Source organism: Balaenoptera borealis (genome assembly GCF_965194805.1).
Source record: "Balaenoptera borealis genome assembly, chromosome: 14".
Lineage (NCBI taxonomy): Eukaryota > Metazoa > Chordata > Mammalia > Artiodactyla > Balaenopteridae > Balaenoptera > Balaenoptera borealis.
In genome coordinates this window covers 85,424,851-85,447,679 of record NC_138875.1, presented here as the reverse complement: position 1 = coordinate 85,447,679, position 22,829 = coordinate 85,424,851, and the positions used below count along the sequence as shown (strand labels likewise).

At 45.0% G+C, this 22,829-nt stretch overlaps 1 protein-coding gene and 1 long non-coding RNA gene across 2 annotated transcripts in view; one reads left to right on the top strand and one right to left on the bottom strand.

The window, feature by feature from the left end:
- The window catches only part of ATP6V0A2 (ATPase H+ transporting V0 subunit a2), a 38,340-nt gene extending 18,574 nt beyond the window's left edge, over window positions 1-19,766 (bottom strand). The window contains exons 1-6 of the mRNA XM_082353231.1: window positions 19,425-19,766; window positions 13,154-13,232; window positions 11,061-11,158; window positions 9,120-9,257; window positions 8,015-8,103; window positions 6,709-6,835 (exon numbers count right to left, since the gene is read on the bottom strand). Of these exons, the coding sequence (XP_082209357.1) occupies window positions 6,709-6,835; window positions 8,015-8,103; window positions 9,120-9,257; window positions 11,061-11,158; window positions 13,154-13,232; window positions 19,425-19,541 (648 nt within the window). The 5' untranslated portion in view covers window positions 19,542-19,766. The remainder of the gene's footprint in view (window positions 1-6,708; window positions 6,836-8,014; window positions 8,104-9,119; window positions 9,258-11,060; window positions 11,159-13,153; window positions 13,233-19,424) is intronic.
- Window positions 11-6,444, top strand: LOC309610423. Its single transcript, XR_014233930.1, has 2 exons — window positions 11-1,383; window positions 2,024-6,444. It is a non-coding gene; the product is annotated as an uncharacterized lncRNA (long non-coding RNA).
- Window positions 19,767-22,829: the final 3,063 nt, after the last annotated feature.

Here is a 22,829-nt window from a genome sequence, read left to right as displayed (position 1 = left end):
TACAAAGAATAAAGATAGCTGTTACTTCTCTGTCTAGAACTTTGAAAACTCTGGCAGCTCACACTCTGTCAAAGAGCTAGTTCATTCATTCATTCATTCATTCATTCAACAAACACTAAACACTGTCCATCCTCATTATCTGCGGACTCCATAATTGCAAATTTACCCCAGAAATCATTCGTAACCCCCAAATCAATACTCAAGCATTTATTCACTCATTTGCGGACATGCAGAGTGACAAAAATTTTGAGTCACCCAATGTGCGTATTCCTGCTGAGGTCAAACAAGGTGACCCTCTGCCTCCTTATTTCAGCTCATACTGTAAACAAGTGTCCTTTTTGTGGTCTATTTAGTGCCAAGTTTTTCACAGTTTTGTGCTTTTTGTGGGTGATTTCACTGTTCAAAATGGTCCTCAGAGCTGTCTAGCGTTCCTGAGCACAAGAAGGCCGTGACGTGCACGTACGCGTGTCCCATAAGCTTTGTTCAGACAGGCGTGATGGTGCGGTTGCCAGTGAGTTCAATGCTAATGAATCAACAGTATATATTAAATAAGGTGTCTTTAAATAAAACAAGGTTATGTATTGATCGGCTGACAAAAACGTTATGACCAGAGACTCACAGGAACTAACCCTGTGCTTCCCCTAGGAGCAAGGGTTCAGTTCTCACGGAGACCGTACAATGTTAACTACTACAAGTAATGACAATTGACTGTATTTACAAATATTCTACAAACAGAACTGAATAGGTTTTTGGCCAATTCGCCAGGCACTGGTTCCCAGTGCTAGGAATACAGCAGTGAACAAAACAGACAAAAATCCCTGACCTGGGAGGGAAGGGAGGGGAGGGAAGCTTATATCAAGTTAGCAGCAAGAGACACTAGGAGAGTACATAATGTGCCAAATGGAGATAAGGGCGATAAAGACAATAAAGCTGGGAGGGGTGACAGGGAGAAAGAGGCTGGGGGTTGAGCTTTTAAATCGGGCAAGGAGGGAAGGCCTCCCTGAGAAGGGGACACCTGGGCCTAGAGGAGTGAAGGGGGTGAGGGAGCGAGCCACGTGGATCCTGGGGAAGAGCCTCCTGAGCCCGAGGAAAAGCTCGTGCAGAAGCAAGACGAGGGGAAGCGAGAAGGCCAGCCTGGCTGAAGAGAGATGGCCAGAGGGGTGACAAGATGGGACACCGTGAGACAGGAAGCCACAGGAGGACTTGGGGTGTGGTGGTGAGACGCTCTGACTCGTTTTACAGGGAGCATTCTGGATGCTGGGCGGATAAGAGCTGAGCTGGCACGTACTGAGACAGACAAGCCTGGACGGGCAGGTCTTGGGGGGTAAGATTGGGAGTTCAGTTTTAGGTGTCACATGGAAATGTCTTCCAGAAACTTCAAAGGTATGGAGGAGCCAGTTAAATAGAAGTCTGGTATTCAGGGGAGAGGTCCAAGCCAGATGTATACATTCGGGGGATGGTATTTAAAGCCATGAAGTTACTCGGGATCCCTAAGGGCACAGAGGAGAGAAGCAATCCAAGAATTGAGCTCTGGGGCAGAGGCGATGGGGAACAGGTTGGGGAGCTTCAGGCAGAGCAGAGGCACTTGGGTCCTGAAGGCAAGGACGCAGGGCGGCCGGGAAAGGGGGAGGCCAGGGAGGTGGCGGGCGGAGGAGATGGCTGAGAGGTTGGGAGACGGGTTACATTGAATAAATAAGTAAATTACACAATTCATGAACTGTACTGAGGATAAGGGAAGCCAGATTTCTCACTGTCAGAAGAGAGTGAAAAACACCGAAAAAGAGACGTCCAGAGTCGTAGGTTAGAGTCTGAACAAACGGTTTTACGATAAATGTGCACAGGTAGCTGTAGAAGTGGATACAGCTCCGTGTGTGTCTGTGAGTGTGTGTGTGTGCGTGTGTGTGCGTGTGTGTGTGTGTCCATGTTTTGACTGCTGAAAGGGCCCAGAAGCAACGACACTCAGTACATGATGAGAACTCAAACACCCAGATCCTTGTTTCTAAATTCCATCCTCTACTAAAAGGAACCAGCGGTCCTTGAAGGAATGGCTGACTCCAGACAGAGGCAGGGACCATCCCGTGGCGCCAGAAAGTAAGGGATTGCTCAGTGAATGCTGCAGACGTGCCAAAGGCCAGAGAAACACGCACGAAGGGACTCCCAGTGGCCAAATCACGGATAATTTGGGCATCAAAGTAAAAAGGACTGGGACTTCCTTGGTGGCGCAGTGGTTAAGAATTTGCCTGCCAATGCAGGGGACAGCGGTTCGAGCCCTGGTCCGGGAAGACCCCACATGCCGCGGAGCAACTAAGCCCGTGAGCCACAACTACTGAGCCCACCTGCCACAACTACTGAAGCCCGTGCGCCTAGAGCCTGTGCTCCGCAACAAGAGAAGCCACCACAATGAGAAGCCCACACACCTCAACGAAGAGTAGCCCCCACTCACTGCAACTAGAGAAAGCCCGCGCACAGCAACAAAGACCCAGTGCGGCCAAAAATAAATAAATAAAATTTTTAAAATAAATAATAAAAGGGATCGTAACAGATTACAAGTCATTGAATAAATAGGAATGCCTAAGTCCGTGGATGAATGAGCGAGTGACTGAGAGGGCAGGGAAAGCACTGCCTTCTGCAGAACGGTAACTAGTAAGCACAGAAGGAAGGGTGGGAACAGAGTAACCACCTGGCCACCGCAACAGAGGTGATGGGTTCGAGAGTCATCGTGGAGGCTGAGGCTGGTGGGCAGAGGTCTGCTGAGGAACAAGGCCCCAGTAACCTAGGAATACCTCCTCACCAACTACTAATCAATTAAATAGGGCAAAATGGTGACATGAAGGTGGAGAAACCTGGACGACACCAGCATGACCAGGCCGATACGATACTACGTGCCTCCTGGTGGGAGGTGCTGAGAGGACCCGATAATTGACTCCATGGTGTTCCCACCAGCAACGTGTGATCCGAGCCTGGTCATGAGGAAGCACGGAATGGGCCCCAAGGGAGGGTCATCCTGCAGAATGTGATGCCTGTCCCGAATGCAAAGCATAGTCCCAGGCAGGGCAGTGGACCAGAAAGGAAACAATGCAAACTGCGGGGAATCTGAGTGGCATGTTTGTACTGGACCAAGTCTTGCATCTGTGTTGATTTTTCTCATTTGGAGTGTTGTACGGTGGTTATATAAAATAGCGTCCTTGTGAGGGGGCAACACACGCATGTCCACCGGCTTCCTCGCAGAAGGTCTGGAAGCAGCCTAATGAAAATGGGGATAGATATGCAGAAAGAGTGAGTGGAGTATATGTGACAAAATGGTAATAACTGGGAAATCTGGGTGAAGAGATAGAAGAACACTTTGTTCTCTTCTGGCAACTTTTCTGTAAACTGAAATTATTTCAAAATAAATTATGAAGAAACTACCCGGGGGGGACCTCCCTGGTGGCGCAGTGGTTAAGAATCCGCCTGCCAATGCAGGGGACACGGGTTCGAGCCCTGGTCCGGGAAGATCCCACATGTCGCGGAGCAACTAAGCCTGTGCGCCACAGCTACTAAACCTGCGCTCTAGAGCCCGTGAGCCACAACTACTGAAGCCCATGCGCCTGGAGCCCATGCTCCACAGCAAGAGAAGCCACCGCAATGAGAAGCCCATGCACCGCGACGAAGAGTAGCCCCTGCTCGCCACAACTAGAGAAAGCCTGCATGCAGCAACAAAGACCCAGCGTGGCCAAAAATAAAATTAAAAAAAAAAAAAAAAAAAAAAGTAATGTTTGTGAAATTCTTACCTAATAAACTAGGATATTCATGTCTAAAAAGCGTTTAAAAAAAAAAAAAGAAACTACCCAGGGGGAAGAAAGAAATGGTATTTATAGTGAATTTGATTTTGAAGATTCCTTAACAATTTTAAAAATAGTACTGTGTCAGGGAACACAAGCACCTAAGACATAATATGGAACACGGATGTATGCAACATAAAAAATACAAATCATAAAACCACATGAAACTGCCTGAGTCCAGCTTTGACAGAGAGACTGGCCGGCATCTAGAAATGATACTGACAGAGGAGAAAATGGCTAGAGATATGCTCTGGGGTCTGTAAGGACTTTAAGGGGTCGACCCAAAAGGTATTAAACATGACACTATAAATAAATCCTAGAACCCGAGTAAAAGTTACCAAATCAAATCTCATATCCTCCCCAGAACGAGGACTAACAGAATGCACACTGAAACATAAACAGCGACCCTCTCCAAGCAGGAGGGTTACAGGTGACTGATTTTCTTCTTCATGTTTTCTATATTGTTCCCAATTTTCTAATAACGAGCACGCATTTCCTTTGTAATCGTGGGGGAGGGAGGAGTTGTAGTTCCAAGAGATACATATCTGCCAATTATACTTCCACAAAAAAATTAGAAATGAAGAAAAGTAAAGAATTTAAAATATATATATATATATATCTCTAACCATGTCTCCATATTTCTTCACAGACATTTAATGCCCTTTAACAAATGTGGTAAAAACTCAGCACAAAAGAGCTTAGACATTGTATAGAAAAAAATTTTTTCTTACAGAGTAAATGCTCTGCATGAGAATGATGGATATGTTCTTTTAATCAAAGAAAAAACTCAAAGAACATGTAAATGCTACTTCAGAACATTTTTAATCTTCACCTTTACATAGGGAGGTCATAATGGTCACAGATGAAGGATAATCAACATATTGCTACTGGCAGTTTCAGGAGCCACAAAAAATATTACAGGTATATGGTTAACGAACAGCTTGACTGATTAGATTTTCCAACGTGTGTGGTTTACTTAGGCTGAACCTTATGAAAATTATTTCACAGCCAAACTCCTTTAGGTGTCAAAACTATTAATCTTAGAGCCAAAAATCCTGAGGCGAACCTAGGAAAGAAAACACGAACGCTTTTCTCAAAATTGAGAATCCCAAGTTCCTTTTCTACCCTTAGTAGACCAGTTCATCCTCACTTAGAGCAATATATAATAGTTATTTTTATGGTGAAGTCTTTAAAAAAAAAAAATCACAGCTATTTTAAAAGGTAATGATGGCTTTGGCCGCCCTGCTTCCCTTCCTGAATAATTCATTCCTGAAGCCTTAGATGTGCATTCGGGGATGGACCTGGAGAGGGGAGGGGAAGGGCAACAGTGGCCCAGGGCAAAGTCAGAGTCCAAGCAAAGTGAGGAGGCCCTGCGTCCACACTAGGGGACAACCGGGGCTGGGGGCTGGGGAACTCGGAGCTCCATGCAGAGAGAAGAGCGGGGCAGCAGAGATGGGAAATCAATGGGCAGACTGGTCACATAGAAGGGGACTGATCAAATAAGTATATTAACAATAATGGGAGCCAAGTTTGCCACCACTGAAGAAAGGAGTTACAAACACAGAAACAGAGAAACTTAGAGTGAACCCTGTGGTGTTGGACTGGAATCGGATGTAAACTCACAGTTTTCATATATACACACAGGTACAGAAATAAAGCTGTGAGTGTGGGTGTGAGCCCTGTGCGTGTGTGCGTCCTACAGCCGTCCACTGACAGAGCTGGGGACAGCGACACCTCGGTCACCATGGGCACACCCGGAGACCGCACCCTGGCTTCTAATCACCATTCTCCACTAAAGAGAACCAGGTTCCTTGGAGAAATGGCCGATTCCAGATAGCTGCATGAGGGAAATGACAAGATGAAATCTGGACATCTTGTTATGCAAGAAGGCAAAGCATTCAAAAAATAACGGGAACATGTAAAAAGAAAATAAAAGCCAGCTAAATGGGCTCCAATGGCCAAATCTAAAGCATGTGAATATCAAAATAAAGAATTACAGTAACAGAGTATAACTCATTGAATAAAACAGGAAATAAATTAATGCACTGAAAATCTGATGAGAAATTGAGTACTTATAGAGTTTCAAAGCACTTCCCCCAAAACACGTACTAAATACAAAGGAAATGGAGGAATAAATTCACGGTGGAGAAGCTTAGGAGTCACTGCCTTGAACAAGTGATCAAGGTGAACATCACTAGTATCGGGACAAAGGAACCGTGCACCCCTGATGGGAAGCAGCATCACTTCCTGCCCAAGACACATAACTTGAATCTAATCATGAGAAAACATCAGACAAACCCAAACAGAGGGGCATTCTACCAAAACAAAAACCACTGGTCTGTAATAATTTTTAAATGTCCAGGTCACGAAGGTCAAGGTAAGACTGAGAAATTATCCCAGAATGAAGGAGACCAAAGAGACATGACAATTAAGTCCAAAGCCTGATTCTAAACGAGATCCTTTGCTATAAAAGACAGTATTGTGGGACTTGCCCGGCGGTCCTGTGGTTAGGACTCCGAGCTTCCACTGCAGGGGGCCCGGGTTCCATTCCTGGTCGGGGAACTAGGATCCCGCGTGCTACGCGGCCGCAAATAAATAAATGAATAAATAAATGCCAAAAAAACCCCCAAAACAGACAGTGTTGGGACGGCTGGTGACACCCAAACAGGATCTGAGGCTGGGAGGGTGGCGACGTAGCCACGGCAACGTCCCAGGCATACTATGGCGGCGCGGGACGGAGTCCTCCATGTTAAGAACTGCCCCCCAAACGCATCCAAGGATGGCAAGGCACGTGGCGGACAGCTCACTGACGTGCTCCGCTCTGCGCTGTGCCTCCAGCTTCAGCACGAGTCCGCCGCTGCTGAACAGGGAGGGGGTGCCCACTCACCGTTTCAGGGTCTTCCAGGGGCCCCTCCAGCTCTGCGTGCGTCACGATGCTGTGCCCTCTGCAGGCTCGCCACAGCGTTTTCCCGAATGCTTCGGCTTTCCCTTGGTTAATGAGGCCAGACACAAATCTGTGAGACACCAAAGGCTGTGGTCCAGTAAGCCCAATGAGGACTACCAAACCGCACGAAGAGGGCAGCGAAGACCTTCACGCCTGCCAAAGCGCTGGCGATATCCTCAAAGCCCTCCAACTGCAAAATATCTGAAATGCTGGATAAAATGTTTTTGAAACATCCTCTTCAATGTAGATCTGAGCCCATAATTTAGAGAAATTCTTGGAATCCAAAAATAAAACAGGACTTCGTAGCTGTGCCCTGATGTATGACACTGACCCGGTATCTTAAGGCCTTGGGTTTCAATGCCAGCAAGGGAGACAGGAGATGGGCACTGGGTCGATATCAGGTGAAGAGATGGAACTGAACCCCCAATCCCCCCAAAGTTGGGACTCTTGCCCCCCAACAAAGGGCTACACCTTAAGTGAACGGGTGGACTAGGAAAAACTCCACCTTGCAAGGAGCCAACAAGCAAACTTGTTTATTTCGGCTTTGGTTTTGGAGAGAAGGGAAGAGCATTACTTGAGAATTTACAAGCACGTGTTAGGATGCATCGGGCAGAGAGAAAACAAACAGAAAAACAAAGAAACTCAAGCTGAGAAATTAACAACATGATTCCCGGTAGGTGGAGCGCTCCCAAGTACCTGACATACATAAAAATAAGTTCTCTCTGAAAGAATACAGCCTCAAACTAAACATCATTGAATTCCTACACATAAAGAATGGAGGAACAGTTCACAATAAAGAGAAATCACAAATCACATGAGGAAACACGTTACCATTAGTTCAAGTAAACAGAGAGAGTGAACAGTAGAAAGAGACCCTTAAAATACGATTAATAAATAAACTAACTCAGTTTAGCCCCTATGTTTCCACCAAACAAAATAGGACTTGACGCTTCAATGACCAATTATTTTAGGCTATGGAGTAACGAAGAATGGCACAACTGGCATAAATTCCTTCTTTCCACCTCATTATACCGAAAGAAGAAATTCCCATCGTATTGAGCTAAAAAGTCAATACAGCTGAGTGATTCAACTCAACAAATACAGGAGTACAGTGTTTTCTTAAACAAATATTCACTTTCTTTCACTCCGTCACAGGCTTTCAGACGGTGGCCGTCCTTCCACTCAACGGAGCTCGTCTCCCACTGACAAGAAGGACAGTGTAAATCTCCCCCCGCCGGCTGTCACTTACCCCAGTTTCGCCCCCAGCCTCTGCATACAGCTGTAGTCCAACAAAGACTCGTTCTCCAAGGGAGGGAATTCTTCGTAAGCGGGTTCAAACTACAAAGAGATATGAAACCAAGTGTGTCTCACTGAAAGTGACACTTTAATTCTCAAGTCGTTTCCAAACAAGTGTGCGGGGCATGGGAACTCAGACCTGGGTGCCAAGGCCCCAAGGTAACTCAGACATGTAACTCAGCTCTGACAGATAAAGACCATAACTTCCCTGTCCCTTATTTGTAAGCTAGTTGAAGACATTTACATGAAAGTACAGTTATAATTTATGTCATTGCCTTAATCCAAGGCAGAGTAACTGTATCAGAGGTCACCGCTACGGGAAGTGAAACGAAGTTCACGAGGGACATACTTCTCCCCTCTCTGATACTCAGCTGAGTACTGTACTACTGCGTAGGCTGTTCTTTATTCCCATACAGATTTTTTTTTACTTCCATTACTCTCAGCAATTTGAGAAGAAAAAAAACAAACTAAATTTTAGAGTTCGACTTACAGTGTTCAATTTTTTCTCACCACCATAAGATTTTTTTCAACTGCAAACTAAAGCATTTCATGAATAGGAAGTAGTTATGGTTAAAACCAACCAACACAGGAGAGGCTTAAAGCTTCTTTTAATGTCATATAATCCAACTGAAAGATAAAGCTAAGCTCAAAATGTATCTCATTTTTTTTAAATGTATCTTTTTTTTTCTTTTTTTTAATTTTTGGCTGCATTGGGTCTTCGTCGCTGTGCGCGGGCTTTCTCTAGTTGCGGCGAGCGGGGGCTACTCCTTGTTGAGGAAGGAGTATCTCTTCCAATGAGGAAGTCCCTCTATCTCTTTTAAAAAGCAACACCTCTACAGGAGTTGATAACAAAACCCGGAACTTTACGGGAACGAGAATTTTATAAAAGAAATATACTTCTGGGACTTCCCTGGCAGCCCAGTGGTTAAGACTCCGTGCTTCCACTACAGGGGGCACAGGTTCGATCCCCGGTCAGGGAACTAAGATCCTGCATGCCGCGTGGCGCCACCCAAAAAAAGAAAGAAAGAAATGCACTCCCTCCCGAGCGTCGCCAGTACCTCCAGGTTGCGCTTGACGAAGGTCTTGGTCACTCGCAGCATGTGCGTGTACTCCGTCAGCTCCAGGAGGTTCCTCCTCAGCTTCTCCTTGTTCTTCGTGACCTCCCTCAGCTCAGCCTCTAGCTTCTGCAACTGCTCCTGAAATGAAACGGCAGCAGGGTTACTTCCAAGTCTGGTTCTAACACTCTTTTCACGGTACCCCAGAACCAGCAGAGGTTTTAAAAAGCCATCATGTATGAGAGTTCGATGGGGATATGAAAACACGCACGGGTTTTTTAAAGTCCATCACTTACTGCTTCGTATTAATTCAGGCACCTGTGACGGCAAGCACGCGGACGCCGTGATGACTGTGAGAGCCCTACGGCTGGACCCAGTCTCTAACCTCAGGTTCTGTCCTCTCTTCTGGTTTCCCTTCATCTGCTTACCCATTACCAATACACCAAAGAGTTTTCCCTTTTCAAGACTACATTTCCTTTTATTTGCAACACAGAAAAATTTTAGATAATCTTTCCCAAACATATCATTCCTGGTCTCTAGCTTAAGAGTTTCTATGCAGCTGCACTTACACAATTAATTAAACATAAAAATACTTGAGAACGAATCTTCTTTAACAATTAGTTATATACCAAGCATCCTTAACAATCCTTAAGTATTAAGACAATAGAAGCAGAAATCTGTAAAACAACCCACTGACTCAATAAAAACGGTATTCAAACAAATCACTTGACATGCTACATTCAGTTACTTGTGTTCTGCCTTATAAAAACGATAAGCAGCCAGTAATCACTGTATTTGTAATGACATCAAAAGCGACACACCAAACAGGCCAGACCAGATGACTGCTCTCATCTGACTGTACAGTTCTCTCTAGAGTCCATTCATATACCAACTGTTAAATGACATCCTCCCAGAAAAACAAACAGAGCAGCCAGCAATGGAATGGTCCTAATTATACAGTACTAATTGTTTTAGAAGAGCTGTAAAGGGCTCTAGTCTATTTCCCAGTGTGATGAATTATCAGATGAGTAGACCAAAACCTCAAGAGATAACTCATGGGGGGGAAGCAGGGATGCGAATGTAGAAGCCAGTGCTCTCACGGTGGTGGGGGACTCCAGAAGAAGGAATCCCATTTGCTGCCCATGGGGAACCACCTGGCACCTTCACACGAGCTTCTGAAAATTAGAGGGGGAAGGGTCAGGGTGAACTGGGGAGAACGTGAAGGGCACAGGCCTGAAGCCTCGATGACTTGCAGTAGGAGAGGCACGCTAAGGCCCGCACAGGCCCAGAAGTCACATCACATGAGCCCAGATCTCACAACCTAATTCTTGTTAGTCTCTGTTCAATACCATCTGTCTTACATTTTATTTTTTTCTAATATATTCTTTTTTTTTTTTAATTTATTTATTTTTATTTTTGGCTGCGTTGGGTCTTCGTTGCTGCACGCGGGCTTTCTCTAGTTACAGCGAGTGGGGGCTACTCTTCATTGCAGTGCAGAGGTTTCTCATTGTGGTGGCTTCTCTTGTTGCAGAGCACGGGCTCTAGGCGTGCGGGCTTCAGTAGTTGTGGCACGCGGGCTCAGTAGTTGTGGCTTGCGGTCTCTAGAGCGCAGGCTCAGTAGTTGTGGCGCACGGGCTTAGTTGCTCCACAGTATGTGGGATCTTCCCGGACCAGGGCTCGAACCCGTGTTCCCTGCAGTGGCAGGCGGATTCTTTACCACTGCACCACCAGGGAAGCCCTGTCTTACATTTTAAAAGAAAACTGAATTCCAGTTAAAATTTATCACAGATAACCTGTTACTGAGAATTAACCATAATACGGTCCTTTGCTTTTCATTCCACGGTTTTGAGAAGAAAGGCAGAAAAGCACTAGACAATATAAAGTAAGTGAATAAGCAGTCTCTGAGGTTAGTGACCTAAAACCGCTTCTTCAGAAACTAGTTACCTGCATTTCGAGCACTTGTTTAAGAGGCGGTGCAGGAGGACTGGTCTCTCCCTCAGGGAGGGGAATATCAGCTCTATTAATTTCCTGCACCAAATATGCTGTGGAAATAAAAGTTAAACAAATTAGACTCAAAAACTTACTACAGGACATCTCAGTGAGAACATTTTACATCCCAACCTTTCCCAGGTCATCTAAAAACTAATGTCTAAATGCATAAAATCTTGCCTGTCCCAACTGACTGATAGGATGACTTTTGCAGCCTTGTTTCCAAAGATCTGCAAAATAATTCTGCCTAGAGAGAGCAGCGTGCAGTGACAAAACAAACAGTAACCTGGATACACATTTTCTGAAATTCCCCACATCCTTCATTTCTAAAACTCTAGTTAAAGAACTTTGGAGTCACAGCTGCCTCTGCACCTGTAAAGGAAGCAGAAGGTTAAGGACACACTTGGAAGTGCAGGAATAATCCAATGATGGACCTATAATCGTCCCCACCAGAGACATCAGTGCAACCTCCCGGCAGACGCCATTGGGAGGAAATACACATCCATCAGGAAAAACACATCCTCTATCAGTCTCCTCTATAAGGAGGAGACCACAGGGCAGAAAGCCAGGTTCTCCTGAGTCCCCAGTTAGCCGTGATGTTTTAACTTAAGAGCAACTTCCACTGCCTTCTCTACTTACATTAAAAACTAGATTCATGAAACTAATAATGAACCAGCCAAAAAAAACTTAATTTCTTTAGTTTACATTTTCAATTCCATGAAGCGTTCTTTTCCTTAGGATAAAAGTCAGAATGCCTGGTAAAGTCATTACCACATATAATATTTTGGAGAAGTGTTAACTAGTTATTTTATTAGAAAGAGAGAGAGAGAAAGAGAAAGAGAAAGAAAGAAAGAAAGGGAGAGAGAGAGAAAGAGAAAGAGAAAGAGGAAGGGAGGAGGGAGGAAGAAAAGCGATGATGTCTTACCCATAAGATAGCAAAGGAAGCATGGGGTTTAAGAGCTTTCTGGAAATGGATGTAAATTTTTTTAACCTTTTTTTTATACCTAAATTTACTTGAGAGTTCATTTTCTTTTTAAGTCTGCATTCTTTTTAAAACAGTCTAAGCTACAGGAAGTCCTGGACACGTCTAATGTGTTGTGACTCCTGCCCTGCCTTTGAAAACTCATTCCAAATATACGACCTGTCCAATGACTTATATATATGGCAAGGATGGGAATGTGGTATCACCCTACCCTACATGATCCACACAAATAACCGCGACCTCAAACAATATGCAGAGGACTAGACTTCAGATGATTAACAGGTTTCTTTCGATCTTAAAAATCCCCAATTAAAAAATATAAAATCCACAATAATTAACTGCTATTAGAAATCATTCCAAAAGTCATCTTCTCTCCCCTCCTCAACACCCTCACCCCCAGGTTTTTCTGTTCATCCCTCTAAAAACAAATTTGGTACTTTAGACAATTACTGGCATCGTTCTCCCCTCTCTACTTCAGTCAGAATTTCAAGGTTTGAATTGATAAACACTATTTTATTTTAGGCTAAGACGTTAAAGGTTTTACGGCTGAGTTTTAATGGTTAACAGTCAGAGAACATTGATCTCTGTAAAGGAAGCCCTGAAAAAAAGGAAATTATCAACCAATGTCTCTGCCATTTCCTACCTCCCCTGTTCTCTGGTATAATTTTAAGTAATATATTAATGTGTATACAATGTTTTTAAGTTACAATAAATTACAAGGGATTGGCTAAATAAATTATAGCACATTAATACCACAAAATACTATGCAGCCATTATAAACAATGATGAGTCAATCTGTTTATTGACATGAAAAGATGTTAAAGTACCATCAAATGAGAAACAAAGCTAATAACAAAAATAACCTGACCATTATGTATGTAAATCCTTACTTTTATAGATGAATAGTAAAAAAATATATAAACCTACATAATAGTGAATACATGAATGGTGAGAATATGGACGACTTCTTTTTTCCTTTCTACTTGTCTAGATTTTCTAATTTTTCTAAAGTGAACAAAGTTTACTTATATAACAATAAATATTTAAGTTATTAAAATAAACTTACCCAATATTCGCTCTAGTTCTTCACACCTCTTCACCTCACCAACAAATTTTCTTTGGAAAGAACTTACATTCTGGTTCAGCTGAGAAAAAGATGAAAATTTTGCTTTGAATTTTCTACAATTTAAAAATAAATTCGATTTTATAAATAAAATATGATAGTCAAGGGTTTGGGGGGAAGCACATCCTTATATACTACTGAATAGGAGTATAAACTGACACATCTTTTCTGGAAAGCGATTTGGCAACTGTTACCAAAAAAAAAGCCTGAAAAATATCCTCTGGCCCAGAAATATCCCGTGAAGAAATTCAACCTAAAGGAACAAACTATGGATACGGACAAAAATTTATCTAAAAGAGCATCAACCTCAGGGATAGAGAAAAAATGATTAACAGTGGAAAACTGGTTAAAGAAATCATAGTCTATACCCACACCGTGGAACACTACTCAGCAGTAAAAAGGAACAAACTGACACATCAACATGACAGAGGATGTACAGAAACATGATGTAAATGAAAGACACAGAAGACCACATAATGTGTGACTCCATTTCTATGAAATGTCCAAGAAAGGAAAACCTAGAGGCAGAAAGTAGGTTAGTGATTGTCTGGGTCTTGGGGTAGGGAGGGGGATGACCTGTAAATGAGCATAAGGGACCTTATTGGGATGATGTGACTGACGGTCTAAAACTGGATTGTGGCAATGGACGCGCTACTTAGAAAATTTTCTAAAAACGAATTGTACACTTGAAATGGGTGAATTTTATGATACACATCAATAAAGTTGTATAAAAATTATGGTTCAGTAATATAACTGATTACTATGCACTTATTAAAAATTATGTTTTAAATGATGAGGTATTTGATTATATTAAGAAATTATTATTAAAATTTTTAGGTATGATAATGGTATTGTGGTTACGATTTTTTTTAGGGTCCTTACCTTTTAGAGATACTTATTGAAATATTTATGAGTGAAATTATACATCTGGGATTTGCTTCAAAATGATCTTGTCTGATGGGTGGGTTTTTGGGGGTTTTTTTTGGACCACACGGCTTTTGAGATCTTAGTTCCCCAACCAGGGCTCAAACCTGGACCCGGGAGTGAAAGCGCCAAGTCTTAACCACTGGACCTCCAGGGAAGTCCCGCCATTGGTTTATAATATGGGTCCACAGAAGTTCACTGTTCCCATATACTCTCTCCTTTACTTAACATCTTATCAGGACTTCCCTGGTGGCACAGTGGTTAAGAATCCTCCTGCCAATGCAGGGGACACGGGTTCGAGCCCTTGTCCGGCAAGATCCCACATGCCGCGGAGCAACTAAACCCATGTGCCACAACTACTGAGCCTGCGCTCTAGAGCCCACGAGCCACAACTACTGAGCCCCTGTGCCACAACTACTGAAGGCCATGCACCTAGAGCCCGTGCTCCGCAACAAGAGAAGCTACCGCAAAGAGAAGCCCACGCACCTGGAGCCCGTGCTCCCCAACAAGAGAAGCCAGCGCGATAAGAAGCCTGCGCACCACAACGAAGAGTAGTCCCCGCTCACTGCAACTAGAGAAAGCCCGCGCGCAGCAACAAAGACCCAACGCAGCCAAAAAATAAAGAAATTTATTAAAACAAAAAAATCTTACCATATAAAGCTTAAAGCCATAAAAAAATTGTAAAACAATATTTAATAAAATGCGGAAATTAGTCATACATGATTTGTGTGTGAAAAAAGACTAAAGATATTATCAGTGTGGCTCCAATTATCTAAAAATACCTATGTACATACATTTTAAAATATTATTAGAAGGCTTCCCCGGTGGCACAGTGGTTAAGAATCTGCCTGCCAACCAACAGTGTGTGTGTGGAGAAAGGGTTTGGCTGTCCGTGCCAGCCCCCAGTGATGTGCCTAGGATATGTGTGTCCATGACATTTGAGAGAGTGCTTGGCTGAGAGGTAGGAATTATTAGGGATGAAGACAGCCTCAAGGTCACACATATGGTTAAGAGGTATGGCCAGAATTTGAACCACGAAATCAGGGTTCTTTTTACCTCATCATGGCTTTTCTAACACTGCTCAACAATGCCTTGTCCAGAGACATTATTAATGGCTAAGATGATTGCAATGTTGTTTTGTCAAAATAGATATACTGAGTTTGCATAAATTATTGTGGATTCAAAATGTATATCTGTGAATCAGAAGCCTCATTCTTTGAAATAATGTACTTTCTCTTACTTTTTGGATTTGAACATCCATTTTGCTGATTCTTCATCACTGTAGTCTTGGATGTTGCCTTGATAGCATTGAAAGATCTGGCTGCCTATTTTGCTTCAGGGCTAACTTTTTACAAGATTATATTTTATGAAGAAAAAGAGACTTACTGCATACCTTGTGGTATAGCTGTTGAGTGTATTTTAAAACAATTATGTACCTTGCCTTGAAGATGATGTACAATGAAAATTATTAGAGTAGAATAGAATCTTACAAATAATTTAGTTAGAGGGGGAATTATGAGTAATTATCATTTTGACATTATTTGATGATATTATGCTTTAATGTTCCCACAAAATAGTGTAATTTGTTTTTAACTAGGAAACAAAAACAACATACATTTACTTTTTACACTTTAAATGGGTAAATTTTATTGTATGTGAAGTATATCTCAATAAAGGTGTTTTAAAAAGGCTAAAAAAAAAAAAAAAAAAAAAGAATCTGCCTGCCAATGCAGGGGACACGGGTTCAAGCCCTGGTCCAGGAAGATCCCACATGCCTTGGAGCAACTAAGCCCGTGCGCCACAACTACTGAGCCTGTGCCCTAGAGCCTTCGAGCCACAGCTACTGAAGCCCGTGCGCCTCTAGCCCGTGCCCCGCAACAAGAGAAGCCACTGCAATGAGAAGCCCACGCACAGCAACGAAGACCTAACGCAGCCAAAAATAAATAAATTTATTAAAATAACAATAATAATATTATTATTATTAGAAAAATAATGTTTGATTGGACAATATGAACCAAAAAGGTGAAGTGTTCGTTTCTAGGTAATGGGATCATGGAAATTAGTATCTCATGTTTCCCTAATTTCCCACAATGGACGTATATTACTTTCACAATTTTTTAAATTACAGTAATCATTCATGTTGAAAGGCGTTTGGGGCAAGAATTCTACCTTTACTCCGTGCAGTGTTATACTGGGCACTCCCAAAAAGGAGAATTAGAAACAGCTTGGCATGAAGCTGCTTGAACAACCTGAGAATGGCTACCCCAAAGGCTTGGTTCTTGTTCAGTTTTTGGAAAATTTTTTTTAAAGAGTTAACCAGAAGAAAGATAAAAATTTGAATTTCACTTCTGTTTGTCACATTTGCATTCATTTCTGGAAGTAATATTAATCTGAAGTAGTAACCACTTTCGAGTTCCTAATGATTCAGACACAATCTATCTCAACAGAACTAAGAATGAGCAGAGGAAGCTACCCATCAAAAGCTGTCTATTAATGACATGACTTCTCAGTTTCACTGTCTTTTCCGTCAATATCAAACACTAACTCAAATTGGACACTATGGTTCCACATATAGAATCTTCACGAAGAGGCAAATTTCTGTGGCAACAACACACACGATTGGATCTGACATCCGCCGTCACCATCTTACACAGTATGTTAGCTGTTTTTTTCTGTTGCGTGGTTTCTTTTATAAAGTTTTGCTTCTATTTTCTTTTTAGGGAGGCAACAGCACCCTTAATTCCAGGCTAACGCCATGAAGTACATTTTTTTAAAATTATTTATTTATTTATTTTTGGCTGCGTCGGGTCTTCGTTGCTGTGCGTGGGCTTCTCATTGTGGTGGCTTCTCTTGTTGCAGAGCACGGGCTCTAGGCGCGCGGGCTTCAGTAGTTGCGGCACGCAGGCTCAGTAGTTGTGGCTCGCAGGCTCTAGAGCATGGGCTCAGTAGTTGTGGCGCACGGGCTTAGTTGCTCCGCGGCATGTGGGATCTTCCCAGACCAGGGATCGAACCTGTGTCCCCTGCATTGGCAGGCAGGTTCTTATCCACTGCGCCACCAGGGAAGCCCTATGAAGTACATTTTAATGCAGATTCATTTGTAACACTAACATTTAACCTAGAAAAACCAGTAGAGGCTGCCTGGTGGTTTTGACCGGTATCCACGCCATCGATCTTCCCACTCCAGCAGCTAACGGACAAAAGGTGAACGCTGTCCTCAAATTCCAGACCCTTAGAAAAGTGAGATGGACTTGCCCTTCACTGAGTCCTACTGGTGAGTTAAATAACCTTTCTCTTCCAGGTCTTCTCTTTGGCTGTCACTACAGAAACCCCTGCCCTGCCTCCTTTCCCTTAGAAGGATCACTAAAAGGAAAGGCGGAAACTCTCCAGCCTCTGCAAATCAGAAAAGACAGACATCAGGGATCCCACCTGGTGAGCGCAAAGTCAGGAAGAAATTCCAGAAGAGAGCAGAAAAAGTGTCAGGTGACAGAGCTTTCTGCACTAGCACCTGTGCTGCTTGACAGTCATCCCAAAGACAGACAGACAGACACACACACACACACACACACACCCCACCCCACCCCGAGCTCTGAAAACCTAGCATCACACAAAGAAGAGCTCATTTTAACATGGCAGCTTTATTTTACTTCTGGAAAAAGATGAACTGCACTTTCTTTTTCTTTCCCCAATTTTCAGTTTAAAAGAATCCCAAGTGTCCTCTACTACCCAACGTAACGGCACTCAGTGAAACTTGCATCTTTTGCGGTAATTAGGGTGTTTGTTCAAACCTCTAAGATTTAAGCTTGACTTAAGCCTCTTGGCCTGAGTACTCACAGGATGGAAGAAATCTACCTGTTATAAAGAAGGAAGCCCATTTCTCTCACAGCTGCTTCCTGAATCTTCCAGGTGTTGCTTACTCACAGCTCAGCACAGCAGCACCTGCCAGGAAAGTGGGCACCACGTGCCGAAGCCCAAATGCCTCCAGGAACCAGGAAGAGATGGGCCCTCTCTGCAGCCTCGCCTGACATTCAGGAGTTTCTCTCTGACCTGGCAGTTGCCTTGTGAGGCCAACCCAGGGATCACACCAGACCTTGGGTACGGGTGTTCCCTCTTGAAACTAAGCAGCCCTCAGAAAGACAAAGGGAAACCAGAGGAGATGAAAGCTGGGTCCCAGGAAATACAATGTTCATTCGCGTGAATTCCAGTTCAGTTAAGGTCCTGCTTCATAATCTCCCTTTCACACCGCTCTTTTCCTTCACGGCACTTACCACAGTTCATAATCAGAGTGCGTCTCTCCTACATTGTGAGCAACAAAAACACAGGGACTTTGTCCACCCTGTTCACCCCCTGAGTCCCCAGCACCAAACTCAGTGTCTGCAACAGAGCAAGCACTCAATCAAAGCTTGTCCATTCATTCCACAAACGCATACTAATGCCCACAAAGTCAGGGACTGTACTCAGGAATCAGGAATGAACAAGGCAGGCGAGGCCCTTACCCCACACCCCGGGGGGGTTGACAGTCCATGGTGGAGACAAACAATAAACAAATAAACAGATATATGAACAAGGGTTTATTACTACTTGCTGGGGAGACAGGTCCCATTCAACAAATTCTGACTGCACTCCAACTCCTTCCTAGGCAGTGCTATGTACGTCATCAGGCATCGGTGAACAAAAACGACAAAAATCCCGCCCCGCAGGAGCTTACACCAAATGCATTCCCAGTTCAGGCTCCTGGCTCTCCCAGTTCCCTCCACCTGGGACCTTGTTCCCCCAGATCTTCCCAGGGCCGGCTCCTGCCCATTCAGGTCTCAGCCCAAGAACACTTCCTCAGAGAGACCACCCCCAACTGAGGCACCATCTCATCACCCCGTTCTGTTTCCTGCATAGCAAACATATTCCTGTTTTCGTACTCATTTTCTTAATATTTCTCCCGTTCCCGCTGCCCCGTAAGTTCCAGAAGGGCTGCAAGAGGCCCTATCAGATTTGTTCTCCCGCTTAGCCCAGTGCCTGACACAGAGTCGGTGCCCCGAAGCATCAGATGGCACGACCCGAGTGGACGAAGACGACGCGGAGCGTTCCTAACTAACCCGGCCTGGGCGGCCGCGGACCACACATTCGACGACCCTGGGCTCGGGCCCCGCTCTGCGGAAGCTCTGGCCGGAAAGTGGACCTCAGCTTCCCCGTCTGGGAAATGGGAGCCCAGGCGCCCACGGAAAGGAGGCCCGAGCGAAAGGCTCGATGCGGGAGCTCCGCGGGCAGCTGCGGCCCGCGTCTCCCGGGCGACACTCACGTCTCGGAACTGGACCAGGCCCTTCTCGCCCAGGGCGCTGAGGCACTCGTAGGCCGTGCCGGACTGCAAGAAGAGCTGCGCCAGGCACATGGTCTCGCTCCGGAACAGGGACCCCATGGCTGGCCGGCCCGCGACCCCGCGGGGCCCGACGGGCGGCGGCGGCTCCGGGCCGCGCGGGCCCGCACGGTCAGCCGGGGCGGCCCGGAGCTCGGGCTTCTCCTGAGGCCTGGCCGCAGCCCAGCACCATGGGGCTCCGGGCTGCACCAGCTGCGCCCGGTTCTGCCGCCGGGGCCGCCGCTCCAGGCGCCGCCAGAGCCGCCCTCGAGACCCCGCCCCCTGGCTACAGCCGGTTCCGGTTCCGCCCCCCCTCCCCCGTTCGTGCCCGCCCCTCGCCGGCCGACCAATGGCGCCCGGAGTTGCGGCCGACGGCGGCGCAGGCGGCGGCGCCAAACGGCGCAAACCCGGCGGCAATGCGGCGGTTCAGGGAATCTGTCCGGACTCCGACGAAAAGCTGCCACTCGCTCCGCTGTTCACAGCTTTTTAAAAGGAGTTTTACTGAGTTTACGTGCCATAAAGTTCACCCGACTAGAGTATACAATTTTGTGATATTTAGTAAAGTTACAAAGTTGTGCAGCCATCGTCACGATCAATTTTAGAATATTTCCATCAACCCCAGAAGAATGCCTCCTGCTCGGCTGCAGTCAATCCACTTCCCGTCCCCAAGCTCCGGGCAACAGCTAAACAACTTCTTCTCCATAGAGCTGCCTGTTAGGACATTTCCTATCAACAGAATTACACCCTGCGCGGTGTTTGCAGCTAGCTCCTGCCGCTGGCTTTTCTCTGGGGTCCTGGCCTGTGTGCGGACCAGAAGGCAGGGTCTGATGCCAGGCTGCTCTTGCCTTATACGCTTCTGCACACAGCAGCTACAGAGATCTCTGACAGGACGAAAATGGGATGTGAGCCTACTGAAAATCCTCTGGCTTCTCCCACCGCGTTCGGAGTAAAATCCAAACTTCTCACTACGGCCAGCAAGACCCCACCGGCTCTGGCCTCTGCTTTCCACAAGCCCTGGTCTCCACCTGCCTGCCCTGGGCTCCCTTTGCTCCCCTACTCCTTTCTTTCTCTTTCCAGGTCGGTGCACTTGAACTTGCTGACCCTTCCCCTGTCTCTGCCTAGAATACCCTTCTCCCAGACCTCAAAATTAGCTCCTACAAGTCTCAGCTCAAATGTCCCTGCCTCTGAGGGGCTGTTCCCGACCACTAGCGAGAGTAGCCCTACCACCCCACTCCACCAGAGTCCTGTTTTATTTTCTTCATAGCACCTACCACTGTCTGACATTATCTTCTTTTATTGCGGGTTTTCCCCCACTGGAATGTAAACTCTGTGGACAAAACAATGTTGCCTGCCATTTCAGTAAACAAAGGATGTTGCAGCCGTCAAGCCCTCAGCCACTGCAGCTGCCCCCAGTCGTTCACCCTGAGGGGATTCAGAATGGAGAAAAACAGGATACTGACCCTAGATGGTTAAGATGCATATCAAAGGAAAAATTTCCATGACCCCAGGCTCTTGCATCTTCCCATACATAGAAAAGCACTAAAATCCTTAATTTGTGATGACTGATTTTTTTATGATTAGCTGTAATCTTTTGATGTTCAACTACTTGTTTTTTTTTTTTTAAACAAAAACTCCTGGCTCTTCCCTTACCTCTTCCAAACAGTTCCTCAGCTATCTGAGAGGCTGCCTTCCAGAGCCGTAGTCCTCAGTAAGATCCCCGAATAAAACAGAACTCTCAACTTTCAGGTTGTGGGTTTGTTTGTTTTTTTCAGTCAACAGCTCCACTGGACGAGGGACACTGTCTTGGTATCTCCAGTGCCCAGCACAGTAGCCACTCAATAAATACTTACCAAATGCATGTATGAATGTATAAGCTCAGACAAGGCAAAACCATATAGTATGCTCCCCACCCCATCCCGTTCTACTGCCAGAGTTTTTCCCTTCTTGAGTACAAAATCACCCTAACAAAGCCCACAAAATCAGGCTACATTACCTGTCATTTGGAAATTTTTAAGTTAACTTTCCAGAGCTAGTTATACTAACTGCCATAGAAAGACTTTCTGAATCTCTACAATGAATCAGTTGGGTATTTCGTTTTCTTTGACAAGACAATTTCAACTCCTAGTGGGTTGTGATCACCTCAACCCACAGAGATCCACATCAAAGAAAGAGGCAGAGGGGGGAGAAATCCAGTGTTTCCACGGTGTGATACAAACAGTGGTACTTGGGGGGAGGAATTTCTTATGTCATTTGTTACATGTTTAATATGAATTAGGAAAAATTAGAACTAGATTTGTAGATTTAGAGGGGAAGGAAGATTTGAAACTCCCCTGGGCAAGAATGTTGAGCGAAGATGCAACAACCAGGAATTCCCTAGCAGTCCAGTGGTTGGGAATCTGTGCTTTCACTGCCGAGGGCCTGGGTTCAATCCCTTGTTGGGGAACTAGGATCCCACAAGCCGCACGGTGCGGCCCCCCCAAAAAAAAACAAAAAACAAAATGCAACAACACAACGTAGGTAGCACCGGGATGTCAGGAGGCACTCAAAATTCAATCAAGCAGAGTGAGAGGGGAGAGACCCGCTTTTCAAAATTCAGTTTATCCACGGTGCACAAAGCCCATGTGAAACGATGACTACATTTATCTGGCCCACAAAGAAACCTCACTGGAGGTGGCCGTGTGGCCGCTCTTGGGCTGTGGTGGGAGACGTCAGTTCTGCTTCCCTCGCCCTGCTGCCTCGTGCTGTCTGTCCCCCAGGGGGCCCCAAGAGGAATTTCTCTCAACTAGGAAAAACTGTCCTTCGTTGAAAGCCAGCTTGTTTTTTAATCTATGGGCCCCATGATTCCTATAGCTAATCATATTTTGGTTTTTTGGCAAACTGAAGATTACATGAGGGACCTGCCTTTGCTAAATGCAAGATCTTCGGCGTACTGTCTCGTGGGCTTGTGTTCTCTCCCGGTTCTGTTTACTTACCTAGCCATGTCCCCCTCCCGCAGCCCCCCCATCTTGCCTCATCCATTTTCTTAGACTTTTGCACTAATATACACTTTTAAAGGCTTTAATGCGTTCTTAATCCTGTCTTTGGAACAGTGGGAACTAACCGGTTCCACATAAATATGTTAAAAATTAAAAGACTGACTCTCTGTGGTGCGAATAACATTTGGACCAAAACTCCTATGACTTTCATCATTTGTGAAAAAACTAAAGTTCCTAATAACATTTATTGACACGGTTGACCCTCTCGTGCGTCTTGCTCAGTCTGGTATCGCGGTGAGGACGCCCCTTCTGCATTGCTTTGAACGTCTGGGTAGCTGTATACGTGAATCAAATTTGCAGAGCACCTGATAAAATC